Source organism: Tamandua tetradactyla, chromosome 6 (genome assembly GCF_023851605.1).
Source record: "Tamandua tetradactyla isolate mTamTet1 chromosome 6, mTamTet1.pri, whole genome shotgun sequence".
Classification (NCBI taxonomy): Eukaryota; Metazoa; Chordata; class Mammalia; order Pilosa; family Myrmecophagidae; genus Tamandua; species Tamandua tetradactyla.
The window spans coordinates 128784550-128799152 of record NC_135332.1 but is presented as its reverse complement, the minus strand read 5'-3'; the positions used below and the strand labels follow the sequence as shown (position 1 = coordinate 128799152).

Sequence of the window (14603 nt, the reverse complement as noted above, 5' to 3'; positions counted from 1 at the left end):
CAGTACTTTAGAGTAGCAAGAAAACCTAAAATTGTGGAACTGCAACCCATACCAAACTCTGAAATCTGTTCTCCAACTAATTGTTGCGATGTGTTTGGAAATTTATCACTTTTTTTGGTGTATATGTTATTTGTCACAAAAAAGAAAAAAAATGTCTATTGTGATGATTAAAAAAAAAGGAATAAAATGTACTTTGATTTTCAAAAAAAAACCTCCCATGACTTTCTACAGTATCAAGAAGAAAATGCAAACTTCTTACCTTATGAAGCCCTATGTGATCTGGCCTGTCTACTTTTCCATTTGTTAGCATTCTAATCCCTTATTTGCTATGCTCCAGCCACACTATCCTTCCTTATGTTCCTTTAACATGTCAAGTTTGATCCTGCCTTAGTACTCTTACCATTTAAGTGGCCATTATTTATTTATTGAGGTGTTTTTTAAAGATAAAAAATAAAATATTATTCTACGAATTACCTATCAGAACTCACAGGGCTGCATATTTTCTTTATAATCCTTATCACTACCTAATAATTCAGGTTTATTGAGATGGAATTTACACACTCTAAAATTTACCTTTTTTTTTTTTAGGAGTACAGCTCTATGAGCTTTAACAAACATATACAGCTGTGTAGCCCCACTACAATTGAGATACAAAACATTTCCATACCCCCCAGAAGTTTCCTTATGTCCCTTTGCCATCTATCTTTTCTCCCTACCAACAGCCTCTCACAACCACTGAGCTGATTTCTATTCCATTAGCCTTGCCTTTGTCAGAATGTCTGAATTACACAGACTTTTGTCTCTGGCTCCTTTCACTTAGTGTAATTCTTTTTTAGATTTATTCATGTTGCTGCTTGTTTGTTTATTCATTTACCAGTTGATGGGCATATGGTTTCTTTCAATGTTTGGAGATAATGATTAGTGATATAAATATGATTATATAAAGTTATATATAAACAAACAAACATTCATGTACAGGTGTTTGTGTTCATACATGTTTTCATTTCCCTTGGGTAAATACTTAGAAGTGAGATTGTATGGTTGAATGGTAAGTGTACGTTTACTATTGTAAGAAACCATCAAACTGTTTTACAAAGAGGAATGTCATTGTGAAATCTACTAGCAATATATGCAAGTACTCATTGCTCTGGATTCTCACACCACTTTTCATTGTCAGTTTTAAAATTTTTAGCTATTTTAGTAGCTATGAAGTAGTATCCTCATTATTATTTTAATTTGCATTTTCTTACTAATGATACTGAATTTTTCCTATGTTTACTTGTCATTAGTATCTTCTTGGTGAGGTGTCTATTCAAATCCTTCCTCATTTTGGAGGGAGGAGGTTTTTAACATGACTTTTCTTTCCCACAACAATGTAAGCTCTGTGACAACATGGATTTGTTATTGCTTTTCTCCCCCATCACAACAGAATGTCTGATACAGGAATTTTGGATAAATATGTATTGAGTGAATGAATAATCTATCCAGTACAACATTCATTTTTCAGAGAAAAAAAACTATAGCCAAATTTTGCCCAATATCACACAAAGTGACAGAGCTCAGGGTAAATTCAATTTGAACACTTTCAAGACTCTGGTGGAAAAAAAGGTTTTAAAAAATGAAAATATTGTTGTTACTTCAACTTAAGGGCAGGGGCTAGTTCTTTCTCACTTTTTGCATACTAAGTACCTGGCATAGGGCAGTGTTTTTCTAGCGAGGGAAGAAAAACAAAAAAACAACGGAATAAGACTGTTTCATATATTGATAAGGATTATGAAGATAATTAGAGGAATTTTTCTAGTTCTATTAGTTAATTCTGAGAACAATTACAAAACTCTATTTTATTGGTTGTAGTACTTCAATGAAAAAAAATAGGTACAATTTTTAAACTTCTCAGACATGCCATAGACAAAAAGAAAAAATAGGTTTGATTCTCACTTTAAAATGTCTTTAGAATGCTATATATCTACATTGCTTAGTATAGTACCCAATAGCCACATGCAGCTATTTAAATCCAATTAAAAAGAAATTTAGCTCCTCTTTGCACTAGCCACATTTCAAGTGCTCAGTATCCACATATGGCTAGAGGCTGCCACATTGGAGAGATATAAATATCTTCATCCTCATATAAAGTTCTATTGAAGTTATTGCTCTCTATATAATCTATACTGATTCATTAGTTAAGATTAAAGCAATATCCTTCCAAATTGGTCCTTCCCTAAAGGTATTTCCTGCTACAGATAAACCTTTATTCCTCCTATTTTTTTACTCAGCTGTGATTTTGGCATCAACAAAAGGAATTACAACTAAAGCACATTCTTTAGAGAAGATTTTTGGTCAAAACTTGAATTATTATTCAATATTCCAACATTATAAGTAATCTACCTCATTGTATGTGGTAAATATTTAGCATTACAGAAAACACAAGCATACCTACTCACCACTAAGATCATTTATGTGGTTATAAGATAAATTCACTCTAGTCAGATTGGTTAGTGCTTCGAGTCCTAAAATAAGAGAAAATAAAGATAAAATAAAATTTTTAAAAAGCTTTTATAAGATTTAAGGGATTAATTATAGAGAGGCATAGCACCACAAACTATTTCAGATTGTTTGGAAGCAAATACATGGTTCGATATCAGTAAAATCAGTTTTAATGGGATTAAAAAACATTTTTAATTGATACTTTTCTGAAACTTTTGTATGTAATGAATTTTAGGGATGCTTTGCAAAAGTTGATTATAACATTTATTCCATTCTTTAAGGAAGAAAAATGAACTTAAATAATTTGCTTTAGGCAAAGTATTACATGAAAATCACTAACCTTCTACTCTTGTGATCAAATTGCAGGACAAATTTAAAGTGCTTAGTTTTGTCAGCGTAGATAAGCCTTCAATTTGACTTATTTGATTAGATGATAGATCTAAATGTTGTAAATTCCAAACATGATCAATAGCTTTAATCTTGGAGATATTATTGCAGTGAAGATTGATGGTATGAACGGTTGAATCTAAAGATAACTCTGATATGCTACCAAAAGAAAATACATATTATCAAAAACAAGTACAATATGGATTTTAAAAGCAATGACCAAATAAAATAAACCAACCAGCACGTAGATAACAAGTATGTGCTAACTATTCATTCTCACAATTGTTTTTTGGCAAGGGCCGGCTCCGGAAATTGAACCCAGGTCTCCAGCTCCGCAGGTGAGAATTCTTGCCTCTGAGCCATCTTTTCACTGCCTATTCATTCTAGAATAAATTCCTATCTATTTGTGGTAGATTTGAAATGTTATCTTACCCCATAAACTATATAATTTTGGACCATACAAGAAGAATTTGGTCCACACGAACAAGAAACCCAACTAAGTGAGAAAAGTGACCCCGGGAATTTCTATCTTCTATGTGCAAACAAGGTTATCAACATATAGTAAAGGCAGTACTGAATAGTAGTCAATAATTTTAAGACTGGAATAATAATGCCCTCTACCACTTGTTTGCTGTGCTATCTGAGCAAATGATTTAACCTTTCTGTCCTCAGTTTCCTCATCTCAGTTAATCCTCACAACAGCTATAAGCAGTAACCAGTATAAGTCACATTTTACAAGAGGATGCTGAAGTTAATGGAAATCAAGTAACTGGCGCCAGTTCATATAATTATGATACAACAAAGCCCAAGTATAAATCCAAATCTGACAAGAGTCTGTTATCTTTCTTGACTGTTTATAAATGGCTATTTAACTTGAAAGCAGGTGAATGCAAAAGAAAACTACTATTTATTGCTTATGTTTAAGGAACAAGTCCCCGTCTTCCTTTGCTGGAATTCAGAATACACCTCCTTTAAACAGAACTTCATTCCTTCAAATACTGCTACTTATAACCTGAACCTCTCCTGATGATAGCCATTCTAGGAGCAAGTTCAGAGCCACTAAATGGGTGGATGGGAGTCGGGAAAAGGGACACACAATGTCATGGGGATCTGTTGTAGGTACTGCAGGAGCTACTGTAAAGATGGAGGAAAACTGACTCTGACATCAGCGGAACTGAGAAATGTAGCAGCCAAGATTTGATAGGAGAGAGTTAAGGGAAAACAAGGAATTCAATTTTGCTTCCAAATTAGCATTAAGAATCTCATATTTTTAAAACACAAACCACTATGCATGTGGACATAAAGTCATCTGGCTCATCACTTGGTCTCCAGATCAAGTACATGATAATCCTTGGCAGAAGAGAAAGAACTTCCAAATTTCAAACTTGCAACCTCTAAATGTGACTACTGAAGCATTTCCCAATGATCTAGCTTGCTACCATTACTGAGACCTTATTTAGTGCCAGACCTTATGTTATTAACATATACTGTAAATGACTTAACATAGTCATATTCTGGAATTTTTCAGTTTCTGGCAATTGATAATGTGCAGTTAATGTGGTACACTAAAAAAGCACAAGACTCTGAAACTAGACAGAAGCTCAATCGCTCAGTAGCTGCATGAAGTTAGGCAAGTTGTTTAGATTTTCTGACTCTTAAATTCATTACTTGTAAAATGAAAAAAATTACTCTTACAGAATTGTTACGAATATAGATGGCTTTCAGTAAATGGAAGCTATTATTGTTATTAAATATGAATGTAAAGGAATGTAAACATTCCTTTAAAAAATCTTCATATGTCAAACGACATATCAGATAAAGGTCTAGTATCCAGAATTTATAAAGAGATTGTTCAACTCAACAACAAAAAGACAGCCAACCCAATTACAAAATGGGAAAAAGACTTGAACAGACACCTCTCAGAAGAGGAAATACAAATGGCCAAAAGGCACATGAAGAGATGCTCAATGTCCCTGGCCATTAGAGAAATGCAAATCAAAACCACAATGAGATATCATCTCACACCCACCAGAATGGCCATTATCAACAAAACAAAAAATGACAAGTGCTGGAGAGGATGCGGAGAAAGAAGCACACTTATCCACTGTTGGTGGGAATGTCAAATGGTGCAACCACTGTGGAAAGCAGTTTGGCGGTTCCTCAAAAAACTGAATATAGAATTGCCATATGACCCAGCAATGGTATTGCTGGGTATCTACTCAAAGGACTTAAGGGCAAAGACACAAACGGACATTTGCACACCAATGTTTATAGCAGCGTTATTTACAATTGCAAAGAGATGGAAACAGCCAAAATGTCCATCAACAGACGAGTGGCTAAACAAACTGTGGTATATACATACGATGGAATATTATGCAGCTTTAAGACAGAATAAACTTATGAAGCATGTAATAACATGGATGGACCTAGAGAACATTATGCTGAGTGAGTCTAGCCAAAAACTAAAGGACAAATACTGTATGGTCCCACTGATGTGAACTGACATTAGAGAATAAACTTGGAATATGTCATTGGTAACAGAGACCATCAGGAGTTAGAAATAGGGTAAGATAATGGGTAACTGGAGCTGAAGGGATACAGACTGTGCAACAGGACTAGATACAAAAACTCAAAAATGGACAGCACAATACTACCTAATTGCAATGTAATTATGTTAAAACACTGAATGAAGCTGCATCTGAGCTATAGTTTTTTTTGTTTGTTTGTTCTGTTTTTTTATATATATTTTTTGTATTTTTTATTTTTATTTTTTTCTCTATATTATCATTTTATTTCTTTTTCTGTTGTCTTGCTATTTCTTTTTCTAAATCGATGCAAATGTACTAAGAAATGATGATCATACATCTATGTGATGATATTAAGAATTACTGATTGCATATGTAGAATGGAATGATTTCTAAATGTTGTGTTAATTTTTTTTTTAATTAATAAAAAAGAAAAAAAAAAAGTAGGAATCTGGTTCTTAAGAGCTGGGCCAGAGCAGCAGCTAAAATTCGTGCTAGGTACATGAGAAGAGTAAGGTTCAGGGGGCTAGTGTTGAGCTGGAGGCTATTCTTAATGCAAGCTGCAGATAGATATTGCTATTTATCATGGTTGGCCAAACTCCAACCACAACCATTCCTGCCAACTCTAAAGAACACTGAGGGCTTTATTTGAGATTCAACAAAGGTTCCATGCACTATGATTACTTTCCAGAAACCTAAAAAATAAAAAAATAAAATCTTCCTGGGGTCTTTTGGTGAATTTTAGATCAGGATCCAGGACCTTTAATATAGATGAAGGCATGCCACAAAAGGACAGCATGTGTAAAAGCACAGGGAAACCTACTTGTAGAACTGCCTGTAGGTCTGTGTGTAATTGGGGAAATGGTAAGAGATGATATAGGAAATCAGTAAGGCATAACTAAGTCTTGTATAACCACAGTTTGGGCTGACTGAGAGAGAAGAACAATGAGCTAAATATATGTTTAGTACTTCATAAGCATAAAAATATGTGTATGATAGTGATCTGTGGAGAAAAAACTGCAATAGGAATAAAGAGAATTGAGGCAAAACTAATGATGATCACTCCACGGCTACCAGCGCCACGACGCTGGCAGTTCTTGTCAGCTAACAAGTAGCAGAGAAGAGAGCAGGACAGGTATCCGGGACGTCCAACATTTAAAGGACAAGCAAAGGAACAAGAATAAGTAAAGACATAATCAGCAAAAGAGAGGTGGAGTGATGAGAAGTTGGTAGAGAGCCAGGTCGTGGGCCACTGTCAAGGTTGGGTAGAGTTGCGTGAACTGCTGCATAAAAGCCAAGGGCGAAAAGGAGCTGAGAAGCTCGCTGAGTCTGGCACTTGGGAAAAGGGGCACTTTTGGCTCAGCAATGCGGGACGAGACCAGAGCGACCTTGTGTTTCACGTTAGTTAGGCCAAACAGTGCCACGGCTCCTCCGGGGCCCCCACCGCCCCCATGGTCTCCCCCGCGGCAGAAGCGCACGGCCGCAGCCCTGGGGCGCCCTTTACCTCCGCAGGCCTTTGTCCATGAAGCACAGGTCCCCGCAATTGCTGTCGCCGTCGCCGTCCTCATTTTCAACTTCTGGTGCCACTGCGGCCTCCATGGCACCGGCGACGGGGTGCGAGGTCTCAACCGGCGCCCAGCTCTGGGTCCCAGAGCCGGGAACACGCCTTCCGGGTGCGCGGAAGGCCGGCCCGAGCGGGCGGGGCGAGGGCGCTCCCTCCAACCGACTGCGGGCCCTTTCCCGCCCTGCCGGTGCCGTAAAACCACCGGCTTGATCCTCTCCGCCAGGAGCTCCCGACGCTTTTACGGCATCTGCGGCCGGACTCTTCAGGTTTGGGCTGGAGTGCTGCTCTTCTCCCGGCGTGGGGGCGTTGGAGGATGGATGCTTCCCGCTTAGTTTTAATACCTATAATTTGTTCCCACCACTGTGCACTGATTCGTTAAACTTTGTGGAGTGCCTTACTGTATGCCAGGCACGTTCCTATGTAAGGAGGGATAAGATGAAACCTAGTGGGCCATGGTGGCTCAGCAGGCAGAATGCTTGCCTGCCATGCCAGAGGACCCGGGTTCGATTCCAGATGCCTTTCCATTTAAAAAAACAACAAAAAAAGATGAAGCCTAGTCTCATGGCTGGATCAGCAGTTCCAGGAACGAAAACAAAGCATTACCACACACACGACAAATGCTAGGAATACCACAGCGAAGCCAACTGAAAAGCGATGTGGGTATAGGGGGATGTTTCCTAAATGGAAGTGATTGATGACTGAACTGACCCCTGCCAAGTCAAATTCCAGCTTTCAAGGTGTGAAAACAAAGCTGTGTTGTCTCACAAAAAATCTCCTGGCTACCCATTGCTCCCTGAGGTCGTGGAAATACTTTTTTTTTTTTAATGGAAACGTTAGAGGTATATGTCCACTCTGAACCTGTCAATATCTTGAACTAAAATCTTCGGTGGCAACTCGTTAGGAACCAAATAAAAGGTCGATTTACAAATTTAACATTGAAGATATTTCCAGGCTGCCGTTAGTATTCTATTGTTCAGCTCAAAGTATCATTCTAAAATTCACGGCTACAATTCTCCACACTCCTCTAAGTACACACTTTGCAATGTGTCTTTGCAGGTCCTTCCAAGAAGAGGTAGAGGTGAAATCTATTTTACTGACTTTCTGATTCTGAGCTGGCTTGTGACTGACTCTTTGGCCAATAGAATGCATTGGGAGTGGTGATATGTTAGTCCCAAATCAAAGTCAAGTCCTCAAGATGTATTGTATGCCTCTGCTCCCTCACTTTGAACAAAGCCAGGCTAACCTGCTAGAATATGAGAAAATGGATTAGGAACAAGTCAGCCCAGCTCAGGACACACAGATAAATGAATGAGACCTATAAAGACCAGAAGTGCCCAGGTGAACCCAATCCAATTGCCAAATCCCAGAATTGGGAGATAATTAAAGGATTTTGGTTTAAGTCAGTAAATTCTGGGGCAGGGTTGTATGTAGAAACAGATTGATGTCACTAATACTTCAATTCAATATCAATTAAAATAGAGAAGATTTTCAATGGGGTATGTTATAGTCTTATTTAAGAAATACTTGACAATGGAAGCATTAAATGGTGTTGTAAAGATAATTAAATGTACTGTATGTTTTCTCGCAAATTTTGGGCATTACGTATGGATTATGATTACTGACTGCAGTTCAAAAATTGAAGCTTGTGTATCAGCTGCCTCACTAACTTAATGATTGCTGTTCTTTTTTCAATGATCATTTGATGTATTAATGTTTCTATTATTGGCTTGTTTTTTTATTTAATCAAAAATGTTCAGTCACCTGCATTTTTGCTTCTCATTCTTCATCTGCAAAATTAAATTAGTTTGTTGTATTAGTTAGGGTTCTTTAGAGAAACAGAATCAACAGGGAACACTTGCAAATATAAAATTTATGAAAGTGTCTCACGTGACCGTAGGAACGCAGAGTCCAAAATCCACAGGGCAGACTGCGAAGCCGATGACTCCGATGGATGGCCTGGATGAACGCCACAGGAGAGGCTCACCAGCCAAAGCAGGAATGGAACCTCTCTCCTCTGAGTCCTCCTTAAAAGGCTTCCCATGATTGCATTTAGCATCACTGATTGCAGAAGACACTCCCCTTTGGCTGATTACAAATGGAATCAGCGGTGGATGTAGCTGACGTGATCATGACCTAATCCTATGAAATGTCCTCATTGCAACAGACAGGCCAGTGCTTGCCCAATCAGATAAACAGGTACCACAACTTGGCCAAGTTAACACCTGTCCCTAACCATGACATTTGTATAGGAGATCTCAGCTCTGCAATTCAAAGAGCCAATAATTAATATCTTTATCAATCAACATTTTAAGTTCAGTTATTACACTCTATAGTTTTATTTCACATTGTTAAACCGCATTTTGATATCTGCCTAGGAATAGTTTTACATGGTATCTAGGAGGCATTTGTGGGGTACAAAAAGAATAATACATTTGGAATCAGTTTTACTAGTGTGATATCAAGCATGAGCTAAGCATCTAAGTCAGGTGGAGCAGCAAGATGGCATTGTAGGGGAGGCAGAGAAAACAGTTTCTATTCTGGAAATGTTAAATTGTTTAGATCGCCTGATGTGTGGAGAGGTGATGATGATGAGTGAGTATGTGTAGAAGAAGGCAATGGATGAGGATAAAAGACAGGCTTGAATCAGATCTTGAAGAACCTACTATCATGAGCTGAAAAGTTGGTACTTGCTCTGAAGGGAGGAGGTAATGGAGTGGGGTTGAGCAGGTGGGTTGTGAGGGTGAGATTGGAAGAGATCCAAGAAAGCCGCAGAGCAGAGTAAGCAGGGAAGTGACAGGATTCTATTTGTTTTATGAGATTATCTCTAGAAACTGAATGGAGGCTAAATCAGAGGGAAGAGATTAGAGATGAGAGAATAAAGTAGGAGGTTATTGCAGTAAACAAGGTAAGAAAAAGTAAGACCTGGACCAAAAGGAGATGAAAACAAAGAGAAAGAAATACCTGGATCTATATTAATGAGGTAGATTTTATAAGATTTGTTGACTGACTTGGATGAGGAGTATAAAGGAAACCATAGCTGCTGCTTCTTCCTTTTTCTTTATCTTGATACTTTAAAAATATCTTTTAGTGTTTTACTGCATTTCTAAGAGAACAGATTCTGGGAAGGGATAACAGTGGTACTGCTGTAATTAGTCTTTTTCTATTGTAATCAACATAGCCCTTTTATGCTAATCTCTTAGACAAGATGCACAAAGCCATCATTTAACTTTTAATCATTTCATATATAGTATACATAGATAAGCTTTTGTTCTAAAATAAAATACAAAGTTTTTTATCTTTATGATGACTGTAGACACAATCAGGTCAATGATGTGGGCACATTGGATCATTACGCCTTGTGACTTCTTCCCTTGAAGAAATTTGCATTACTCGGGGAATTCTAGTTATTTAGTTGTCTACTCTTTTCCACCTGCTACCTCATCAAGTGTACATGATATGTATACTTAACTATATCAACCTTTGTATACAATATTTTTGTAGTTTGTGTTTTGCTGTTATATTACTTTATTTATCCAGAATATTTGGAAAGTTAGTTGTTCTCACAAAATGAATTATCTAGATATAAGTGAACTTCTCCTCCTTCAGTAGAAACTAGCTCTAAAAATTTAAATTTTGATGGAATATGTTTAATGTATTTTTTATGCTGTCCTGAATTCTTAAATTATACCAAATATAATTTAACATTTCTTAATGTCCTCTAGTTTTCATGCCAATTTATTACTATATATGTAGAAACATAGTTTTTTAGCTTTAGGAAACATATTTTTAATCTAACCATAAAAGTAATACGCTGATTATAGAAAATGTTGAAAAGTATAAAAAATGAAATCAACATCACTTTTTATTTTACCAGAGAAAGCCACTACTATTAATCTTTTATGTCTCCATTTAATCATGTCTGTCTATATACATATATGAAGACTAAAGTAGTAATAAAATTTGTTGTTATAAAATTGAGTATGCACTGAACTACAAAGAAGTCTCAACAAATCTCAACTGAATTTGGTAGCACATAGAACACATTCATTGACCACATTACCGCATACTTGAACGAAGTGAAGCTACTACCCAAAATTAAGTTCATTTAAATGGACACTTAAAAAATCATATTCCTAAATAAATGTAAATTATAGCTTATAGGTGAATGATAATTAAAGCAGTCATTATCAAAATCTGTAGTTATTTGACCAGAAATTTCTTAGGAGAAAATTGGAACTTTAAATGAATTTATTTGACACAAACAATAGCAAAAAGCAATGACAACAAAACATTAAAAATCAGGGAACAAAACTTCAATAAGCTAGAAAAAGGACATTTTACCCTGAATTAGTTGATTAAAGAAAAACAACATAATCATCTCAAAAGAGGCCAAAAGGTTATTTGATAAATTCAGTATTCTTTCATAATTAAAGAAAAAATTAGCAACTTAGGAATAGAAGATGATGCCCTAATGAAATAAAGGATCTCTTCCAAACACTTACAACGAACTTCATACTTGATGCTGAATATTAGTTGTATGTATTCTCATTAGAAACATGAGCAAGACAAGGAAGGATTCCTGCTCTTATTTTTAAGTGAATAAGAACCAATGCTGAGAAAGAAAAATATATTTTAAGCATTTAAAAGGAAGAGATAAACTGCCCTTATTTGCCTATGATATGCTAGATCTCCATAGAGTCTTGGATTTTCTAAATAAAAATAGGAACAAAAATTATAAAGGGCCACAAAATAGATTTAATGTAAAATGTGAAAAAAATTATGAAGAATTTTAGAGAAGGACAAAAAGAAATATAGATCAAGGTAAACTTTATCATTAGTATTGTAAAGTTGTCAATTCTCCCCAAATATACCTCCAAGAAAATCCCATCAACTTAAAAATGCCAGCTATAGTGTTTATCGGAATTGGGCAAGATTATTCTGAAATATATTAATTTCAAAAATTCATTGTGATGGTGAACAAGAGACTTTATGTTTGAAGTGGTTATACATTTTTAAACGTTTTAGTGATCTCTTCAAATTTTCTTTTTAATTATTGTGATAAGATATATAGAACATAAAATTTCCCATTTTAACCACTTCCAAGTGTAGAATCCAGTGGTATTGATTATATTCACAATGTAGAGAGAAATTCATAACTGTAAGCACCTAAATTAACAAAAAAGATCTCAAGTCAATACCATAATTTAACAATTTAAGGAACTAAAATAATAAGAGCACATTTAATTGAAAGTTAGTAGAAGAAAGGAAATAATATAGATTGAATATAGAGACTAGTACAACAATTGAAAAAATGAAACCAAAAAGGTTTGTACTCTGAAAACATCAACAAAATTGACAAACATTTAGCCAGAATGACAAAGACAAAAAGAAGATGCAAAAACTACAGGGATATTACTACTGCTCCCATAGAAAAAAGAGAAGATTTTGCACAATTGAACACCAACGAATCAGATAACCTAGATGAAATGAATAAATTCCTAGAATCATACAATTTACCTAAACTGTTTCGAGAAGAAATAGAAGATCTCAGCAGACCTGTAACAAAGAGACTGAATTAGCAATAAAAATTTCCCAGCAAAGGAAAACCCAGGATCAGATGGTGTCACTGGTGTATTCCATCAAATATTCAAAAAAGAATTAACAGCAACACTTCCAATACTGTTCAAAAAAATTGCAAAAAAGAGAACTCTTCCTAACTCATTCTGACATCAAAGCCAGATAAAGGTGAGAAAATAAAGGTATAGACCAAAAATCCTACAAAATACAGCAAACTGAATCCAGCAGCTTATTAAGAGTATTATACAGTCTGGCCAAGTAGGATTCATCCCAAGATAGCAAAGGTTCAACAAGTCATCAATGTAATACACCATATTCAGAGAATGTAAGGATAAAAACCCATATGAACATTTCAATTGTTGCAGAAAAGGCATTTTACAAAATCTAATACTTTCATGATAAAAACATCCTTAAAACTAGGAATAGAAGCAAATTTCCTGAACAAGATAAAGGTCACCTATGAAACACAACTAACATTCTACTCAGTGGTGAAAGACTGAAAGCTTTCCCTCTTAAGATCAGGAATAAGATAAAGATGCCTGCTTTTATAACTACTATTCAACTCAACATTCCAGCCAGAGAAATTAGGCAAGAAAATAAAAGGTATATGGTTGGAAAGGGAAATTATCTCTTTTGACAGATGACATGATGCTTTATATAGCAAAACCCCCAAGAATTCACAAGAAAACTAATAAGTAATGAACTCAGCAAATTTGCAGGTACAAGCTAAACAAGCAAAAATTGGTTGTATTTCTTCTATACACCAGAAATGAACAATTTGAAGTGAAAATCAAGAAAATAATTCATTTGCAATAACATCCAAAAGAATAATAAAAATTAGAAAATAGGAATAAATTTAACTAAAGAGGTGAAAGACTTGTACACTAAAAACTATAAAACACTAGTGAAAGAAATTAAAGCAGACCTAAATAAATAGCAAGAATCCTGTGTTTGTAGATGGGAAGACTTAATAGTAAAATGTCACTACCACTCACAGGTATCTACTGATTCAACACAGTCTCTATCAAAATTCCATCTGTCTTTTTTTGCAGAAATGGAAAAGCTGATCCTCAAATTCAAATGGAATCACAAGTGGTCCAAGTAGCCAAATCAGTCTTGAAAAAGAACAAAGTTGGAGGTCTCATATCTCCCTATTTCAAAACTTACTACAAAGCCACAGTAATCAAAACTGTGGAACCGGCATATAAATAAACAAAAAATAGACCAATGGGATAGAATTGAGAGTCCAGAAATGAAACCACACTCATCTATGGCCAACTGATTTCTTATGATAAGGGTGCTAAGCATACTAAATGGGGGAAGAATAGCCTGTTACAATTTTTGATAGTCAGCATCAATGATAAAATTTGCCCTTGCAATAAACGATAAAAATTTTATAAAATTATTTTTTCAGGGGCCCTTGGCTGTTGCTGTAACCTCCAGAAGTTCCCTCTTGGCCTCCCTATTCCCCCAACTGCATAATGGGTTGTATTCCATGCTCCTTAGACAGAAAGTATCAGAATTCTTCCAATAGTTCCCAGGTCTTTTGTAACAGTGGGCAGTAAATTTCCAGGTGTTGGAACACCTCCTTGTTTGAGCTTATGGCATCACATGGGAACAAGTTTCAAATGTTCTGCATAATGGTAGCTGCCTAAAGAAACAGGACAATATACCTTCAGAGCTAGCTCAGATTTCTCATTAAAATTCTTGAGATTTATTTTAGAAGTTTTGTACAAATTAAATGTTTATATTATCCTTACAACTTTATACTATGTTTTCTTATCATACTTATATAATTCAAATATAATGATTTTTTTCACAGTCACATATTTATCTGGTTTACTCCAGAGAGCTAGGCAAATGTTATTAAATACTTTGTGTCACCTGAGAAGCAGAGGCATTGCCCTAGAGAATATTGTGCATGTGCACAAGAACTCAATGTCCGTTAATGGGGAAATTTCTCAGTAAATCGTGGTAAGGACATACAAAGGAATATTATATAACATTTCAAAGCATGTTAAAACACCTCGGTACTAACATGGAAAGATTTCTAAGACACATGGTAG

The 14603-nt window shown here is 35.7% G+C and overlaps 1 protein-coding gene across 5 annotated transcripts in view; it reads right to left on the bottom strand.

The window, feature by feature from the left end:
- LRRCC1 (leucine rich repeat and coiled-coil centrosomal protein 1) overlaps positions 1–7135 on the bottom strand; it is a 61577-nt gene extending 54442 nt beyond the window's left edge. For 3 of the 5 annotated variants that reach the window (XM_077167115.1, XM_077167113.1, XM_077167114.1), the window contains exons 1-3: positions 6901–7134; positions 2825–3030; positions 2442–2507 (exon numbers count right to left, since the gene is read on the bottom strand). In XM_077167115.1, coding sequence (XP_077023230.1) covers positions 2442–2507; positions 2825–3030; positions 6901–6995 — 367 coding nt within the window. In that variant the 5' untranslated portion in view covers positions 6996–7134. Of the gene's footprint in view, positions 1–2433; positions 2508–2824; positions 3031–6900 lie in introns of those variants that run through there. The other 2 variants (XM_077167117.1, XM_077167116.1) reach the window with 2 other exon arrangements.
- Positions 7136–14603: the final 7468 nt, after the last annotated feature.